Consider the following 14,890-nt stretch of genomic DNA (forward strand, 5'->3'; position numbering starts at 1 on the left):
GGATAGCACACACTCACCCGTCCAGATGGGATTCCTCAGCAACTAGAGAAACCTTATCTTGAGAGATGAAAGAGAGAGAGAGAGAGAGAGAGAGAGAGAGAGAGAGAAGTCTGTCAAACATTCCCTATTATAAAGCTGCAACTCAGATTAGTGCCTAGTACATAGTATGTACTTAATAAAAGTCTGTAAAGGGGTTGAAGATGTGAAGATGTGGCTTGTCTAGCATGCACAAAACCCTGGGTTTGATCCCTAGTGCAGCAGAACTATAAGGAAAAAAAGAGATAAAATCAAAAAATGAAAGTGAAAGTGTTGAAAATGGGAATAACTTGGTAAAATGGAAATTTTAACTTTTCTTTTTCTTTCTTTTTTTTAGAAACAGGGTCTTGGGGCTGGAGAGATGGGTCACTGGTTAAGAGCACTGGCTGCTCTTCCAGTGGTCCTGAGTTCAATTCCCAGTAACCACACAAGATTGAAGCTTTCTCTGGCATGCATACAGACAGAGAACTCATACCTGAAAAAAATACATAAATAAATAGAAAGAGGGTCTTAGGCTGGGCTGTGGTGACATATACTTTTAATTACAGCACTCAGGAAGCAGAGGCAGGTGGATCTCTATGAGTTCAAGGCTAGCATGGTCTACAGAGTGAGTTCTAGAACAGCCAGGGCTACACAAAGAAACTTTGTCTCAAAAAAGGAGAGAGAAAGGAGGAGGAGGAGGGGGTGAAGAGAGGAAGGAGGAAAACAGGAACAGAAACAAGATCTTGGTGTGATACCTAGGTTGGCCTGGAAATCTCAGCGAGAACCCTGCAGGGACAACTATAAGCTCCTGTCACCTGTCATTACATACATTTTTTTTTGTAATTCTTATTCTTCTGAATTCTACTTCTCCCCTTTGTATTTTCAGAATATGAGTGATGCTATGGCAATCTTGCACAAACTGCAGACAGGCCTGGATGTGAATGTCAGATTTACTGGTGTACGAGTGTTCGAGTACACACCAGAGTGCATAGTCTTCGATCTTCTAGATATTCCTTTGTATCATGGGTGGTTAGTGGACCCTCAGGTAAGTAGATTTTCAGTTATATAAATATAGGAGTCTTGAGAGATGGCTCAGTGGTTAAGAGCACTGTTACTCTTGCAGACAAGTCACAATTGTAATTTAAGTTCCAGGGAATTTAATGCTTTTTTTGACACATGTAGCTGCCAGGCATGCCACTAGTACATAGATGTACATGCAGGCAAAACACTCATACACATAAAAATAACAGTCACATAAACACAAATGCAGGAAAGTCCATCTAAATTTATATTTTTAATATGAATATGCTTGCTCTTTGACCTGGAATTAGCAAAACTGTGAGGGAACAGATAGTTATCCAGACTCCCCAACCTGCTCAAGACTTCTGACCCTTAACTGCAGAGTTAAGTGAAGAATCCCTCACTATCACATCAATTGCAAGTTTAGAGGATTTTCCCAAATATCCTAAGATTTAATAGTTTGCTAGAACCATTGTGGTAGTTTGTAAGAAAATGTTCCCCAAGGGAAGTGGCACTATTGGGAAGTGTAGCATTGCTGGAGTAGATATGGCCTTGTTGGAGGACGTATGTAACAAATGGAGGCAATCTTTGAGGTCTTTTGCTTAAGCTCTGTTTAGTGTCACAATAGACTTCCTGTTGTCTGCGAGATGTAGGACTCCCAGCTACTCCTCCAGCACCATGTCTGCCTCCATGCCGCATGCTCCCCATCATGATGATAATGGACTGAACCTCTGAAACTGTAAGCCGCCTCAATTAAATGTTTTCTTTTATAAGAGTTGCTGTGGTCATGGTGTCTCTTCACAGTAGAAGAAACCCTAACTAACACAATGGGTGTACCATTGTATACAAATAATTCAGCTTATTACTATAGTGGTGCACACAAGAGAAATCAGATACAGGTTTGTACTAACCAAGGAAGATGCATAGGACAAAATTTAGGAAGTTTTTACCTGGGAAGCTCCTGTCTTCTAGGCATGCTACCCTCCTATAATTGTTATATGGCACTATCCGTACAGTATCCCAATTTTAGAACTCAGCCTTCAGAGTTCAGATTCATTATGGATTGCCAATGTGGTTGATCTCAGTCGCCAACTAGACTTGATGCCACATTGTTCATGGGGGCCTTCATGAGTTACTGTGCTCTAGTGTAAGCTGCAGATGTGGTATGAAGGCTCTGCCATGACTAGCACTATTGGTCTTGTTACTAGAGAAACCTAGTTGTACCCCACAATTCTGGAAAGGCCAGCCGTCTCCTTGGTCAAGAGCATAGCATTAAGGAGAAAGAGAGATCACCCTGACATTTATTTCAAAAGCCACTCCCATATCCTCATCACTCAAATGTGTGGAAGAATTTTGCACCTTTCTGTATATCCAGTCTGCTGGTGTGTTGGGTTTTTATTATTATTATTATTACTCTTTATTCTTTGTGGCACCTCCACCCAGCCCCCAATAAATGCACACAAAGACTTATTTTTTTCTTATGAATGCCTGTTCTTAGTTTGGCTTGTTTCTAAAAGGCTATTCTTAAATTATCTTGTTTATCTTTTGCCTCTGGGCTTTTACCTTTCTCTGTTTCTGTGTATCTTTCCTTATTTCTTACTCCATGGCTTGCTGTATATCTGGGTGGCTAGCCCCTGATGTCCCCCTCCTTCTTTTCTTGTTCCTTCTTCCCCTTTGTTCTTTTCCCCTTCCTTTTATTCTCTCTAACTTCCAACCCCTCTTATCCTTTCTGTGCTTAGCTATTGGTATTTTATTAGACCAATCAAGTGTTTTAGACAGGCAAAGTATCACAGCTTCATAGAGTTAAACAAATGCAATATAAAAGAATACAACACATCTTTGCATCATTCAACAAATGTTTCACAATGTAAACAAATGTAACACATCTTAAAATAATATTCTACAACATTTTTCTCTTTTTATCTAAATAAAATGATAGGTTTTTAATATAGTAAAACTCTATACAACAAAAACATTTATCAAGAACTAATATACAATATTCAGTCCTTTTGTATGTAGCAAATTCAGAGAAAACACTCCACCATCCATCCCATCTTAGTGAAGCCAAGTTTTATACTTAATTTGCTTTCTATCATAACTAAGGAAAAATAACTGAAAATAGTTCATTTGGTTTTTAACTCAATCAAAGACCCAGAAGGAGGTCTTTGATGACCTACTAAAAGAGACATCTTGCTGCTTGTATAGTCACCCAAAGTTCCTCTGCAACATTGGGGCATACATCTTCAGCCTACTGGCCTAGAGTATCTGGCAGACTTTTCAGCGAAGCAAAAAAAACTAAAGGACTGTCCTACCTTGTATTAGCAAAGTTCATCAGTTGCTTTCCTTTGTGTCCTGCAGAATATCTGGCAGACTCTTTTCCTTTGGGCCTGCATGTCTTGTCTGCACAGCACATTATCAGCAATCTAAGACAACAACAGTCTTTTTGCCCAGTGGCTAAACTAACCGCAATGAAAGCAAACTCCTTAAGGAGTTTCTTCGATGCCCATTATCTCTGAAGTAAATTGGTGCTGCCAGGAGCAGATGTGGCTTATTGTCATGAAAAGCCTTAGATTAGCAAAACATTTTAAATGTCATATTCTATGGGTCTTTGAAGTGTTTGAAGACCACTTATTTATCTAAAATATCTCTGATCTTGAAAACATGCCTAACATATCTACAAATTTGACTGTTATAGATGATTAAATATTAACCTGTGTTTCTTGATTGTTGTAAATAGTTTATAATAATAGCTTTCAACAACTAGAGCTTTAACTTACATTTTACTGCATAGGTACAATACCTTAAACAAGAGTAGAAATGTATATAAAGTGTAACAAAATAACTTTAAATTTGTATCAATATACTATATTTCCCTAAATGATAACAAAGATCCATAACCCACCAAATAACCAAAAGCTTCTCACACCCCTTCTTGGGAAAGTGGGTGTCTTGTTCTCCAGACTGCTTCCTGTTGTCTGTGGGCAAAGCATCTTTAGGGGTCCCTGAGAAAATTGAGATAATGGTCACATCCTGAGAAGACCAGCTATAACCTTTGACGATAGATATCACCTGTCAAGTTTCGGGAGGTCTCCCTTGATCAAACCTGATCCATATTAAGGTGGAACAACACAGCCTTTCATTTCCTGTGGAAACAAAAACAAGACCGCTTCCCCAAAGCACTGCATCTTTTAAGTTCAATTTTACAAATGCATTTTACTTCCATTTTAAAGTTAAAACATTTTTAAAATATCTAGGCCAGTTTATTTCATCAGTCCCTCTTTCATTCCCATATCTCTTAGCAGCTGTTGTTTGCTTATCAACAATCAAAAACTCAAAAGAAATATAACAATATGTAAGATCCAAACTCCCTGTGTATTTCCCATCTTACATGGCTCTTTAAAGACTTTGTGTTACTATGTTTTAAAGTATTTCTTTTTTTGTATGACTGTCTATATCCATATTCTTTCTTTCTTAAGCCTATGCAGATTGTAAAACACACTGGAACCTGTTTAGAGATTTTTTTTCCGTCTGGACCTCTTTTACTACATACCTATGGTCTATTTTGACCGTGTGAGCAAACTTTAAACTACTAAGCTACAGCGGAGTGTTCTGTGCCACTCTAATGGCTGACTCCCCTGCTTCTAGGTTCCTGAGAACCAAGCCTAAAGCTCGCAGTCCAGTTGGAGGTGCATTTGACCAGAACTGCATTCAACATCCCCAGAAATCTAGACTTCCAATGCTTGCACTGAGGCAGGCGCTTTTACATGGTTTTTGTTTCTATTTAGCGTGAAAAAAGTTGTTTCTGTGTGGCGGAATTTCATTAGCTCACAAAAAAAAAAACAACAATATAGTTGGTTCAAGGAGGCCATCACTTGCCCAGTCCCCAACCTATAAGCCTCAGTGAATATCTGTATAGTTAGAATTCTTTCATGATTATTCTGAAGCAATGGAGCTATTAGAAATAAAAGGTTTACTCAGGGTCCGAACTTGCACTATCAATTATGTAGAGCCCATTTCAATCTTTTAGTTTGAACTTGTTGATTAGATTAAACCATTTGCAATTCTTCACTGCTGCAAGACCTTGTTGGAGCCCTTGCAGAGTTTGATGTTGCTCTGGTTCTGGGCACACTCCAGAAACTGATCTCAAGAGCAAGGCCCATAAGATGCCTGGTATAGCAGCTGGGCTCCCTGGGGCTCCTGGTAAGTGATGTCAGGCAGGCTGAGCATTACCACCTCCACACTGAAGCCTCCAGTGATGGCATGACCTAGGGTGGGCCCCATTGTAGAACCCACAGCCACACGGGCTGTAGTGGTTGCCATCTGGGCCGTTAGGCATGGCTGCCTGGCAGGTGAGTCAACTGGAGATGGTGCAGCTGCTGCTGGAGGCTGAACTGCAAGTGTTTGCCTGGGAGCAACCCTCATCTGAAGGGCCTGGCTGGCCAGAGCGACCACCCTGGAAGGCAGTTTTAAGCAGTTTCGGCTTCCACATAACATGCTAGGTATTCACACACTTGAAGTTCAAAGACGACAAACTCAAAGGAGAACTTTCTAAAGGAGCCATGTTCCTTTTTTTTTTTTTTAGCTTTTTCAGGATCTGTGGAAATTCAAGAGACTCATGTCGGGCATCAAAATGTTGATGATTGTTTTATTACTCTTTGGGAGACCCACCACACAGCTCCCAAATACATACATACAGAGGCTTATTCTTTCTTATGAATGCCTGGCCTTAGCTTGGTTTGTCTCTAACTAGCTTTTCTTAAATTATTGCAGCTCTCTTTTGCCTTTCTGTTTCTGTATACCTTTCATTATTTCTTACTGCATGACTTGCTGTGTAGTTGGGTGGCTGACCTCTGATGTCCTTCTTTTTCTTTTCTCATTTCTTCCTCCTCTTTGCTCTTTTTTTTCTTCTATTTATTCTCTCTGCCTGCCAGCCCCTCCTATCTTTTCTCCTGCTTAGCTATCGGTGGTTCAGATGTTTTAGACAAGCAAAGTAACACAGTTTCACAGAGTTAAACAAATGCAACATAAAAGAATACAATACATCTTTAAATCATTAAGCAAAGTGTTCCACAGAATAAACAAATGTAACAACATATCTTAAAATAATAGTCTACAATCTACTGGTATTTAATAATCTACATTCCAGTTTCTGCCTCTTGCCAAGTACACCAGGGCCTTGACTTGAAGTACAGGATACACCCCAGTATAACCAAACAAAGTGTTAAGAAGAGCTTAGTTAGAACGGTGTGGCTGAAGGTAAAGGAAACAACCAAGGAATAGTGAAGTATCTTAGAGCTGTCAGCAGCCAGGAACCATTTCCCCTTAACACTGAAGACACAGTGGTTAAAACCCAGCCACACCACTTGCTGAAGCATGAGAGGACCGTCTAGAAGGGAATACAGTTACTGGCAGATGTGCCTAACAGCAGAGATAGACGGGAAGACCTCCTCTTCTGCCCTCCACTCTCTAGTGTCCATTATTATCATGCATTAGTCAAATAAAGAGGCAGCCCTTAGAATCAACTGCAGAGATGATCTTGGAAGAACAGAAGGAAGAAACCGCTTCTTTCTACGTATAAAGTTGTTTTAGTTTATTGTTGCTGTTTTTTTTTTTTTCTTTCCTGAGATAGAGACTCACTATATAAACCAAGCTAGCCTGGAATTCACAGAACTCTACCTGTCTGTCTTCCCAGTGCTAGGATTTCAGGGATGTACCACCATGCTTGATTTTTTTACATAAGTGTTGAAGATTAAATTCAGGTCCTCATCCTCAGATGGCAGTACTGACTGAATCATCTCCTAGCCGCGTGCCTGGATTTTCTTTCTTGCTTTTTTTCTATTTATTTATTTATCATTCCTGGATTTTTTTTAAGTTTGTATCTTTAACAATTTTTAACATATTCCCCCATGCTTATTTGCTGTTAGTATTTCTTTTTTCAATAAAATCTCTCTTTTTTTATCCCTCCCTTTTTTCCCCTCCAATTTTCCAATTATATTGGAGTTTTTGGTCTTTTGAAATTTGGTCTCTACATATAACCAGAGCTGGCATAATATTTGCAATTTTCTTGCCTTTGCCTCCTGAGTGCCAGGTTGCAAGTGTGTGTTACCACATCTGGCTTCAAGTTTTTTTTAATTTTAATATTTATGTGTCTGTCTATGAGTGTACATACATGTACCACATTTGTGCAGGTACTTAGAGAGGACAGAAGAGGGTATGGGCTCCCTGGAGCTTTAATTATTGGTGGTTTTAGTCACATGACATAGGTGCTAGGAATCAAACTCAGGTCCTCTGGAGGAACAGTATGTATTCTTAACCACTGAGCTGTCACTCTAGTTTTTGATTTGGTGAAACCTAGTTTATTGTTTTTTTTCTGTTAAGTCCAACAACTCATTCTAGCTCTAAATATTCATTGTTTTCTGCTGTGCTTTTCTTTGCTAAATGTATTATGGTTTTATTTTTGTGCTTAAGTCTATGACACATTTTGAGTTAGTTTTGTAAACTTGAGTTGTTGAATACGAATTTATTGCTCTGGCACATTTCACGTGTAACTATCACCTCAATCAGTTGTTGAATAGTTTTTTTTTTATTTTGAAAAGAAACTCAGAGCGGTGGTGGAGGCACCCAACTTTAATCGTAGCACTTAGGAGGCAGAGGCAGGAGGATCTCTGAGTTTGAGGCCAGCCTGGTCTACAAAGCTGGTTCCAGGATAGCCAAAGCTACATAGAGAAAACTTGTGTTCAAAAAACTAAATAAATAAAATCTTAAAAAGAAAGAAAAGAAAAGAAACTCTTTACTTATTAGCCATCAGCCTCTAGTCTTTGTAACCTTCCCAGCCTGCTTTGTCTGTAAAGATTTGGCTATCCTGGACTCTTCATGTCAATGAAAACATGAAACATGTGATCTTCGTTACTTCTTTATTTATGTGCATATGCTTGTAGACTCTTGTTCTCACAGAGCTTTACCTTACATTTACCTCCTGAGTGATAGGATATATAATTTTGATGAGACTCAATTTATCTATTTTTAATTTTGTCTTCTGTGTGGTCACCTAACCAAAAGTCACAAATGTGAACTCGTATGTTTTAGTGTTTACATTTAGGAATGTGATCCATTTTGAATTAGTTTTTCTGTATCTGGAAGGGGCCCAACCTTATTCTTTTACCTGTCAGTATCCCTCACCCTGTTATTTACTGCAAAGATCATTCAAGACCTATTGAACTGACTTGATACTCACTGGCAAAGTAACCTTTTTTTATTTTCTTTAATCTCTAGTATAGTTGCAATAAGGTGAAATCATGATGGGTATTTGTTGAATTTTTGGTTTGTTTGTTTTGTTTAGTCTTTATGACAGAGTATGATAGCCTAGTTTGACCTGGGACTCACTATGTAGTCCAGGCTGGCCTTGAATCCACAGCGATCCTGCCTCAGTTTAATCCAGGTTTTTATGCTCTAGACTCTGCCTAACACCACTTCCTGCCTTTCTCTGACATTCTCACTCTACTCCAGTGACACTTGGTGTTTTTCTGTTAGCTAAGCAGGTCAGCTCATTCCTCTCAGAGCTGCTGATGTTGCTACAGGTCCTGGCATGGAGCCCAGAGCCCTGTGTGTGCCAGGCAAGTCTGCACTCTTAGCCCAGCCCTGTTTTGTACTGACTGGATTGTTACCTGTGGACTGCTAGTCTTCCAGCACCTTGTTCTCCCAGGTCTTCACAGTCTTGGTTCTTTGTATTTTAAAAGTTCTTGTCAAATATTATCTTGTAAGAGAGACCCTCCCTAAAATTATTACTCTACCTCTTCTCAGCCATTTTCTCTCCTTTTACTGTGTTTTTTATCATTTGTCATTAAACTATAATTATTATCTATTCATTTACCTGACTGACTGCCATTTCCCAAGAAATGCTTATTTTATGGGATCTTATGTTTCAGTGTTTAGAATAGTTTATGTCAATAGTAGGTGCTTAATAAATACTAACTGATAGAGTGCATTGTGCCCGCATTAGCTATAGAGGAAGAGAACATAATGGCAGAGGGTTGCCTATATCCTCCACCCCTGTCTGTTCCTGAAAGCAACTGGTATTCTGGGCAATAAAAGGGTAGTTCACTTTAACCAGGACATCTGTGTTTTGATTGGCACACTATCACTGAGGATATCACTAAAAGTCAACTTGTCACACACTTTACACATCCTGGGTGTAACTTGGCAGTTAGCAATACCAGGTACTTTCGCTTCTTGCAAGTCACATGACAGCCTGAGGAACATTAGACTGAGTTCTTAAAAACTAAACTCAGATCACCTGTTTGTGTGTATAGCTGTAAGTTGTTTGGTGTGGTTGAATAATATACTTACAGAAAAAAACGAACTTCAGTGTAGTACAGAGATGGCTCATCGGGTGCTTCTGGTCTAGGCAGAGGTTCCCAAGAGAAGCCTCAGTGCTTTAGATCTGTTTCCCTCCCTCGCTTTCTAACAAATCATGGTTATCAGAAGAGAACAAGAAAATACAAAAGCTTAAAAAAAAAACTTTCAAGAACAAGGGCAATGGGTTTTTGATCCTACTGCACGTGCTGGCTTTGGGGGGGCCTGGGCGGTTTGGATGCTCAACTTACTAAACCTGGATGGAGGTGGGCGGTCCTTGGAACCCTGATGGCTCTTCAACCTGATGAGGGAGAGGGACTTAATCGGGGGAGGGGGAGGGAAATGGGAGGCGGTGGCGGGGAGGAGGCAGAAATCCTCAATAAATAAATAAATTTAAAAAAAAATTAAAAAAAAAAACTTTCAGACTGGGCGGTGGTCTGAATCCACACCTTTAATCCTAGTGCTTGGGAGACAGAGGCAGGTGGATCTCTGTGAGTTTGAGGCCAGCCTAGTCTACAGAGTGATTTCAGGAGAATTAAAATTCAAAGAAGCATCTAGGTCTGAAAGTTTGTTTTGTTTTTTTGTTTGTTTGTTTGTTTGTTTTTCTAAGAACAAAACAAAAACAAACAAAATCGAAACAAACTTTTAGACCTAGATGCTTCTTTGAATTTTAATTCTGTAGTTTATAAATAGGTACGTTGCTTGGGTACAGTAATATCTTTTGTATTTGGGAGGCAGAGGCAGACAGCTCTCTCTGAATCTGAGACTATCATGGTTTTATAGAGCAAGTACCAGGACAGCTAGGACTGCATAGAGAGACTTTGTCTCAAGAGAAAACTATCTTGAACATAAATATCTATAGTCATCTGGATAATGGACACTAGAATTCAGTCATTAATTGGTAACTAATCATTTGTTTGTTTGTTTGTTTGTTTTCTTTTGAGCTATGGTCTCAAGCATCCTATTCTGGCCTCAAACTCACTATGTAACAGAGGAATCAACTTGAACTCCTGATCACCAGCCTCCACTGCCCAAGCACTAAAGTTACAGATGCAGGCCACTATACCCTCTAACTAGCCACTTGAGAGCAAAGGTGAAGGCTAGATAATAATGGGATGGCATCAGTGAACTAAAAGACAAAAGCTAACTCAATTCTTTTCATGTGAAGTAATTTTTCAAGAATGAAGCAAAGTTTTTTTTTCAAATTACATTTTAGTGATTTGCTATTGCTAGGCCTTTATTAGTATAAATATAAGTATTTGGACAAGAAGTAAATACATCCCACATGTAAAGAAAAACTAGATATATTGCATATAATATAGATAAATCTATGTGACTGATGGTTAACAAATAGCATGATCTTTTGGGTACTTAAAATTTTTAAGTTTTGCTGAACTAATAACAGAAGTTAGAAGAATTAATGAAATTAAAGTTTCCAAGGACCTAGAGTTAATTGTTAAAGATGAAAATAATTAACAATTTCTGTTTTTAATTCTGTGGCAAGTCTTGCTTTGTTACTGAGGCTGGTCATAGCAAATACTTAAAAAGACAGTAACTTGGGCTGGATTAAGACACATTTGTGTTTTGCTGTTGATAAGATATATACATAAGATATAATAACATAGAAATACTGTAAGGAACAAGAAATGACTCAAAATTGATAAAAGTGATGGACAGATGGCATGGGCATTCTGAGTTTGTGGACAGCCTGAGATCTCAAAAACAAAGTAAGTGTGGAAGTGTCACAGGTGGAGGACAGGCTCAGCATCAAGGCATGTGCCGCCACACTGTTTGAAAACACCTGTGTCAGCTGAACACTGAGTTTTTCTTTTTGTTTCTCTTTTATGTGTATGAATATTTTTGTTTGCCTATACATCTGTGTATCACATGTATGCAGTACCTGTGGAGACCAGTAGAGGGTGTTAGCTTCTGCAATAGTTGTGAGCACCTAAAAGAGTGCTGGAAAAGGAGCCAGTGCTTCTTAACTGCTGAATCATCTATCCCCCGAATTTTCTCATTTTTCCTCCTGAATACTTCATTTATTATAGTTCCTTAAATGCATCTTTCTAGTCTTTACAGTTGCATGTAATAACTATCATTTTTGCACAGTTCAAATATAACTATGCTGGAGTTTTCATAATGTGTTAGACTGAGTTGTAAACAGAAACTGCTGGGTTCTGCCTTCTGAACTGGAGTTCTCCTAAGCATTTCTATTCAGTGTTGTATTAGAACACAGGCTTACAGAGTAATGGGATTGTTTTCATTATTGTTTCTAGTCTTGCCAGGGCTAGTAAGACAGTCATTTGTTTTCCAGACTGATGACATTGTAAAAGCTGTTGGCAACTGCAGCTACAACCAACTGGTGGAGAAGATCATCTCCTGTAAGCAGTCAGACAACAGCCAGTTGGTTAGTGAAGGTGGGTGAGTGCTGATGATACCTGGTAAAATAATTACATTTATCTTCTATAAGTAAACAAAATAATTGTTTCTTTATAACATTTTCATTATTGTAAATTTATTAGATAGAAATTCTAAAAATATAAGTGGTGGCTCTTGTAGGAATTAAAAGAAGCATTTGTAGACATGCAGGAAAGGGTCCTTCTCAAGCCATCTTCAGCTGACTGTAAAATCAGGGCAGGTTGTTAAGACCAGACTTTGGATCACTTGCGGCTTTGGTGAGATCAGATGTCCAAAGATTACTACCTGTGCTTACCGAGTGGATTGTGTTACTGTCCCTAAACCCTCATCTAAAGAGCTTATATGTATTTCCCACAGTGTCTCAATGCAGTTCAGTATGAAAGCCTCATTCTGGAACATGAGTAACTGACTGAAATTACTAAATTCACTGTTATGGAGACAGGTCAATATTTTTTCAGGGTTTTCCTCCTTTGAAGCCCCTCCCACTCACAAGAGTTCTTTGCCACTTTTCCTCAATAAATCTACATATACCCTTCTTTAAAAAATACATCTTTTAGATGTGCTCCAATTAATAATGAGTAAAAAGATTTGAGAACAGAATGCTCTCAGGTTGAAAGCCATTTCAATAAACCTTCACCACCATTCACTCCATTGTTTCATACAAGGACATACTGAAGCTGAAGTTCTCCTTCCTTAGCATGGAAAAGAAAAGAAGGGAAAATCAAAATAAGCAGGGGCAGGGGATCAGTTTCCCACTCTCACTCAGACACAGTTCTTCAAAATGCAGCACAATAAAGATTATAGTTAACGCATTTTTATAAATTAAAGCTAGTGAGTATAAGGATATATAACAGGCTAGGGGCTGGGCAAGATAGCATATGCCTTTAATACCAACACTTAGGAAGCAGAGGCAGAAGGATCTCTGTGAGTTTGAGGCCAGCCTGGTCTACAGTGCAAGTTCCAGTACAACCAGGTCTAGACAGAGAAACCCTGTCTCAAAAGCAAACAAACAAAAGAATGGACTAGGCTAGGGAAATGACTCAGTTGGTAAAATTCCTCTTATGTAAAACTGTAAATAGGCATTTCTCTCCTGCCCACCATACAAATATAACCTCTCACAGACTTACTAATTATGTTTGGCCAATGACTCAGGCTTATTACTAGCTAGCTCTTATGTGTAAATTAACCCATTATTTCTTTTCTATGCTTTGCCATGTGGTTCATAGCTTGTTACCTAATTTTCTACATGTCTTGCTTCTTCCATGACTGACTGGCATCTCCCAGATTCTGTCTTCTCCTCTATCTCTGCTTGGATTTCCTGCCTGGCTCTATCCTGTCTTGCCATATGCCAAATCAGCTTTATTTATCAACCAATGAGAGCAACACATAATCACAGCATACAGAAAGACATCCCACAGCATAAGACCTATGTTGGATTTCCCACATCCCGCATAAAAACTAAGTACTTTGAAGACAGGAACATCCTAGGAGCCAGTCTAGCTAAATTGCTGAGGACCCTGTCTCAGACACAAGTGGATAGCAACTGAGAAAGACACTCTAAACCAACCTCTGGTCATCCACAGGAACATCACACATACCAAAGAACAAGCAAAAAAACCAAAAAAAAAAAAAAAAAAACTTGTTGGAGGATGCTGCTAGTTAGTTCCCAGCTGCTTAACCCCCAAATAATCACACAGAAACTATGTTATTTAAATCATTGCTTGGCCCATTAGCTCTCACTTCTTATTGTCTAACTCTTATATCTTAATTTAACCATCTCCATTAATCACCCAAAGGTCGTGGCCTACCAGCAAAGTTTCAGTGCATCTGTCTCCGGCTACAGATGCATGGCTTCTCTCTAACTCTGCCCTTCTTTTCCCCAGCATTTAGTTTAGTTTTCCCCACCTCGTTCTGTTCCCCTATAGCTCTACTATAGGTCCAAAGCAGTTCCTTTATTAACCAATGGTAATCACAACATACAGAGGGAAATCCCACATCAAAAACTATATGCGATCATATAAAAAGATGTATGCATGAATCTCATATTAACTAAGAGTCCTACTAATTGTGTTAATTATCTAGGAGTTTAATATATTTATGCAAAAATGCAAGTAATAAAAGTTTATATCTGCCTTTTACTTGAAAAAATAACAGGAACATATAGGAGCATTGATAATTGATTTGAGTGATATCTGTTTTATTATAACTTAAGGCAAAATGTTTAAATTTTAGGAAGGAAACAAGCAATAAAGCCATCATAAAAATGTTTTCTACCAGTTATAGTGTCTCATGCCTCCTCTAATCCCAGTGCTTTAGAATCTGAGATAGGAAGACTGCCTTGAGTTTGAATCCAGCCTGAGCAGTGTAGCTACTTAGTGAGTCCCAAGCCAGTATGGGCTACCTTGTGAAATCATCTCAAAACAAACAAGAAAATCTTTTTTCTCTCCATATGCAGAATTCTACTCACTAAATGTACTCCTTTCTATATTCCCGATGTCAGATGTATACCTGAAAGGAAGCCTTTAAAAAATTTCTATCTATGAAATCTTCTTTATCAACAACACCCAATATACTATTAGAATTATACTATTCTAGTGTTGGGGAAGCTGCGGGCTGCATTCCTGCCACCTGGCTCCCGGCCTGGCTAGCTTATGCCCCAAAATAACAACACACAAACTGAATTCTTTTAAACACTGCTTGGCTCATTAGTTCTAGCCCTTACAGGCTAATTCTCATATCCCGATCAACTCATCTCTAATAATCTATGTAGCACCAGTCTTACCAGGAAAGATTCAGCATGTCTGACTTGATGGCTTGCTTCATCGCATCTGCCCCAGAGGCGAGAGGCATGGCGTCTTTCTGAGGCATCTTACCTCACTTCCTCTTCCTCCCAGCATTCTGTTCTGTTCACTCCACCTACTTATGTTCTAACCTATCAGGGCCAAGCAGTTTCTTTATTAATTAACCAATGACCTTCCTCCATCATTCTAGAATTGATGATATTGCTCGGAAGTAAAGGCACTTCCCACAACAAACCTTATAATCTGAGTTTGATCCCCAGAACCCATGGCAGAAGGAAAGA

The 14,890-nt window shown here is 38.9% G+C and overlaps 1 protein-coding gene across 2 annotated transcripts in view; it reads left to right on the plus strand.

Annotated features, from left to right (window-relative positions):
* The window catches only part of Mindy2 (MINDY lysine 48 deubiquitinase 2), a 69,997-nt gene that overhangs the window by 30,546 nt on the left and 24,561 nt on the right, over positions 1 to 14,890 (plus strand). For both annotated transcript variants that reach the window (XM_026779028.1, XM_005347663.3), the window contains exons 4-5: positions 905 to 1,063; positions 11,705 to 11,807. In XM_026779028.1, the coding sequence (XP_026634829.1) occupies positions 905 to 1,063; positions 11,705 to 11,807 (262 nt within the window). The remainder of the gene's footprint in view (positions 1 to 904; positions 1,064 to 11,704; positions 11,808 to 14,890) is intronic.

This window comes from Microtus ochrogaster, chromosome 5, assembly GCF_000317375.1.
Source record: "Microtus ochrogaster isolate Prairie Vole_2 chromosome 5, MicOch1.0, whole genome shotgun sequence".
Taxonomy (NCBI): domain Eukaryota; kingdom Metazoa; phylum Chordata; class Mammalia; order Rodentia; family Cricetidae; genus Microtus; species Microtus ochrogaster.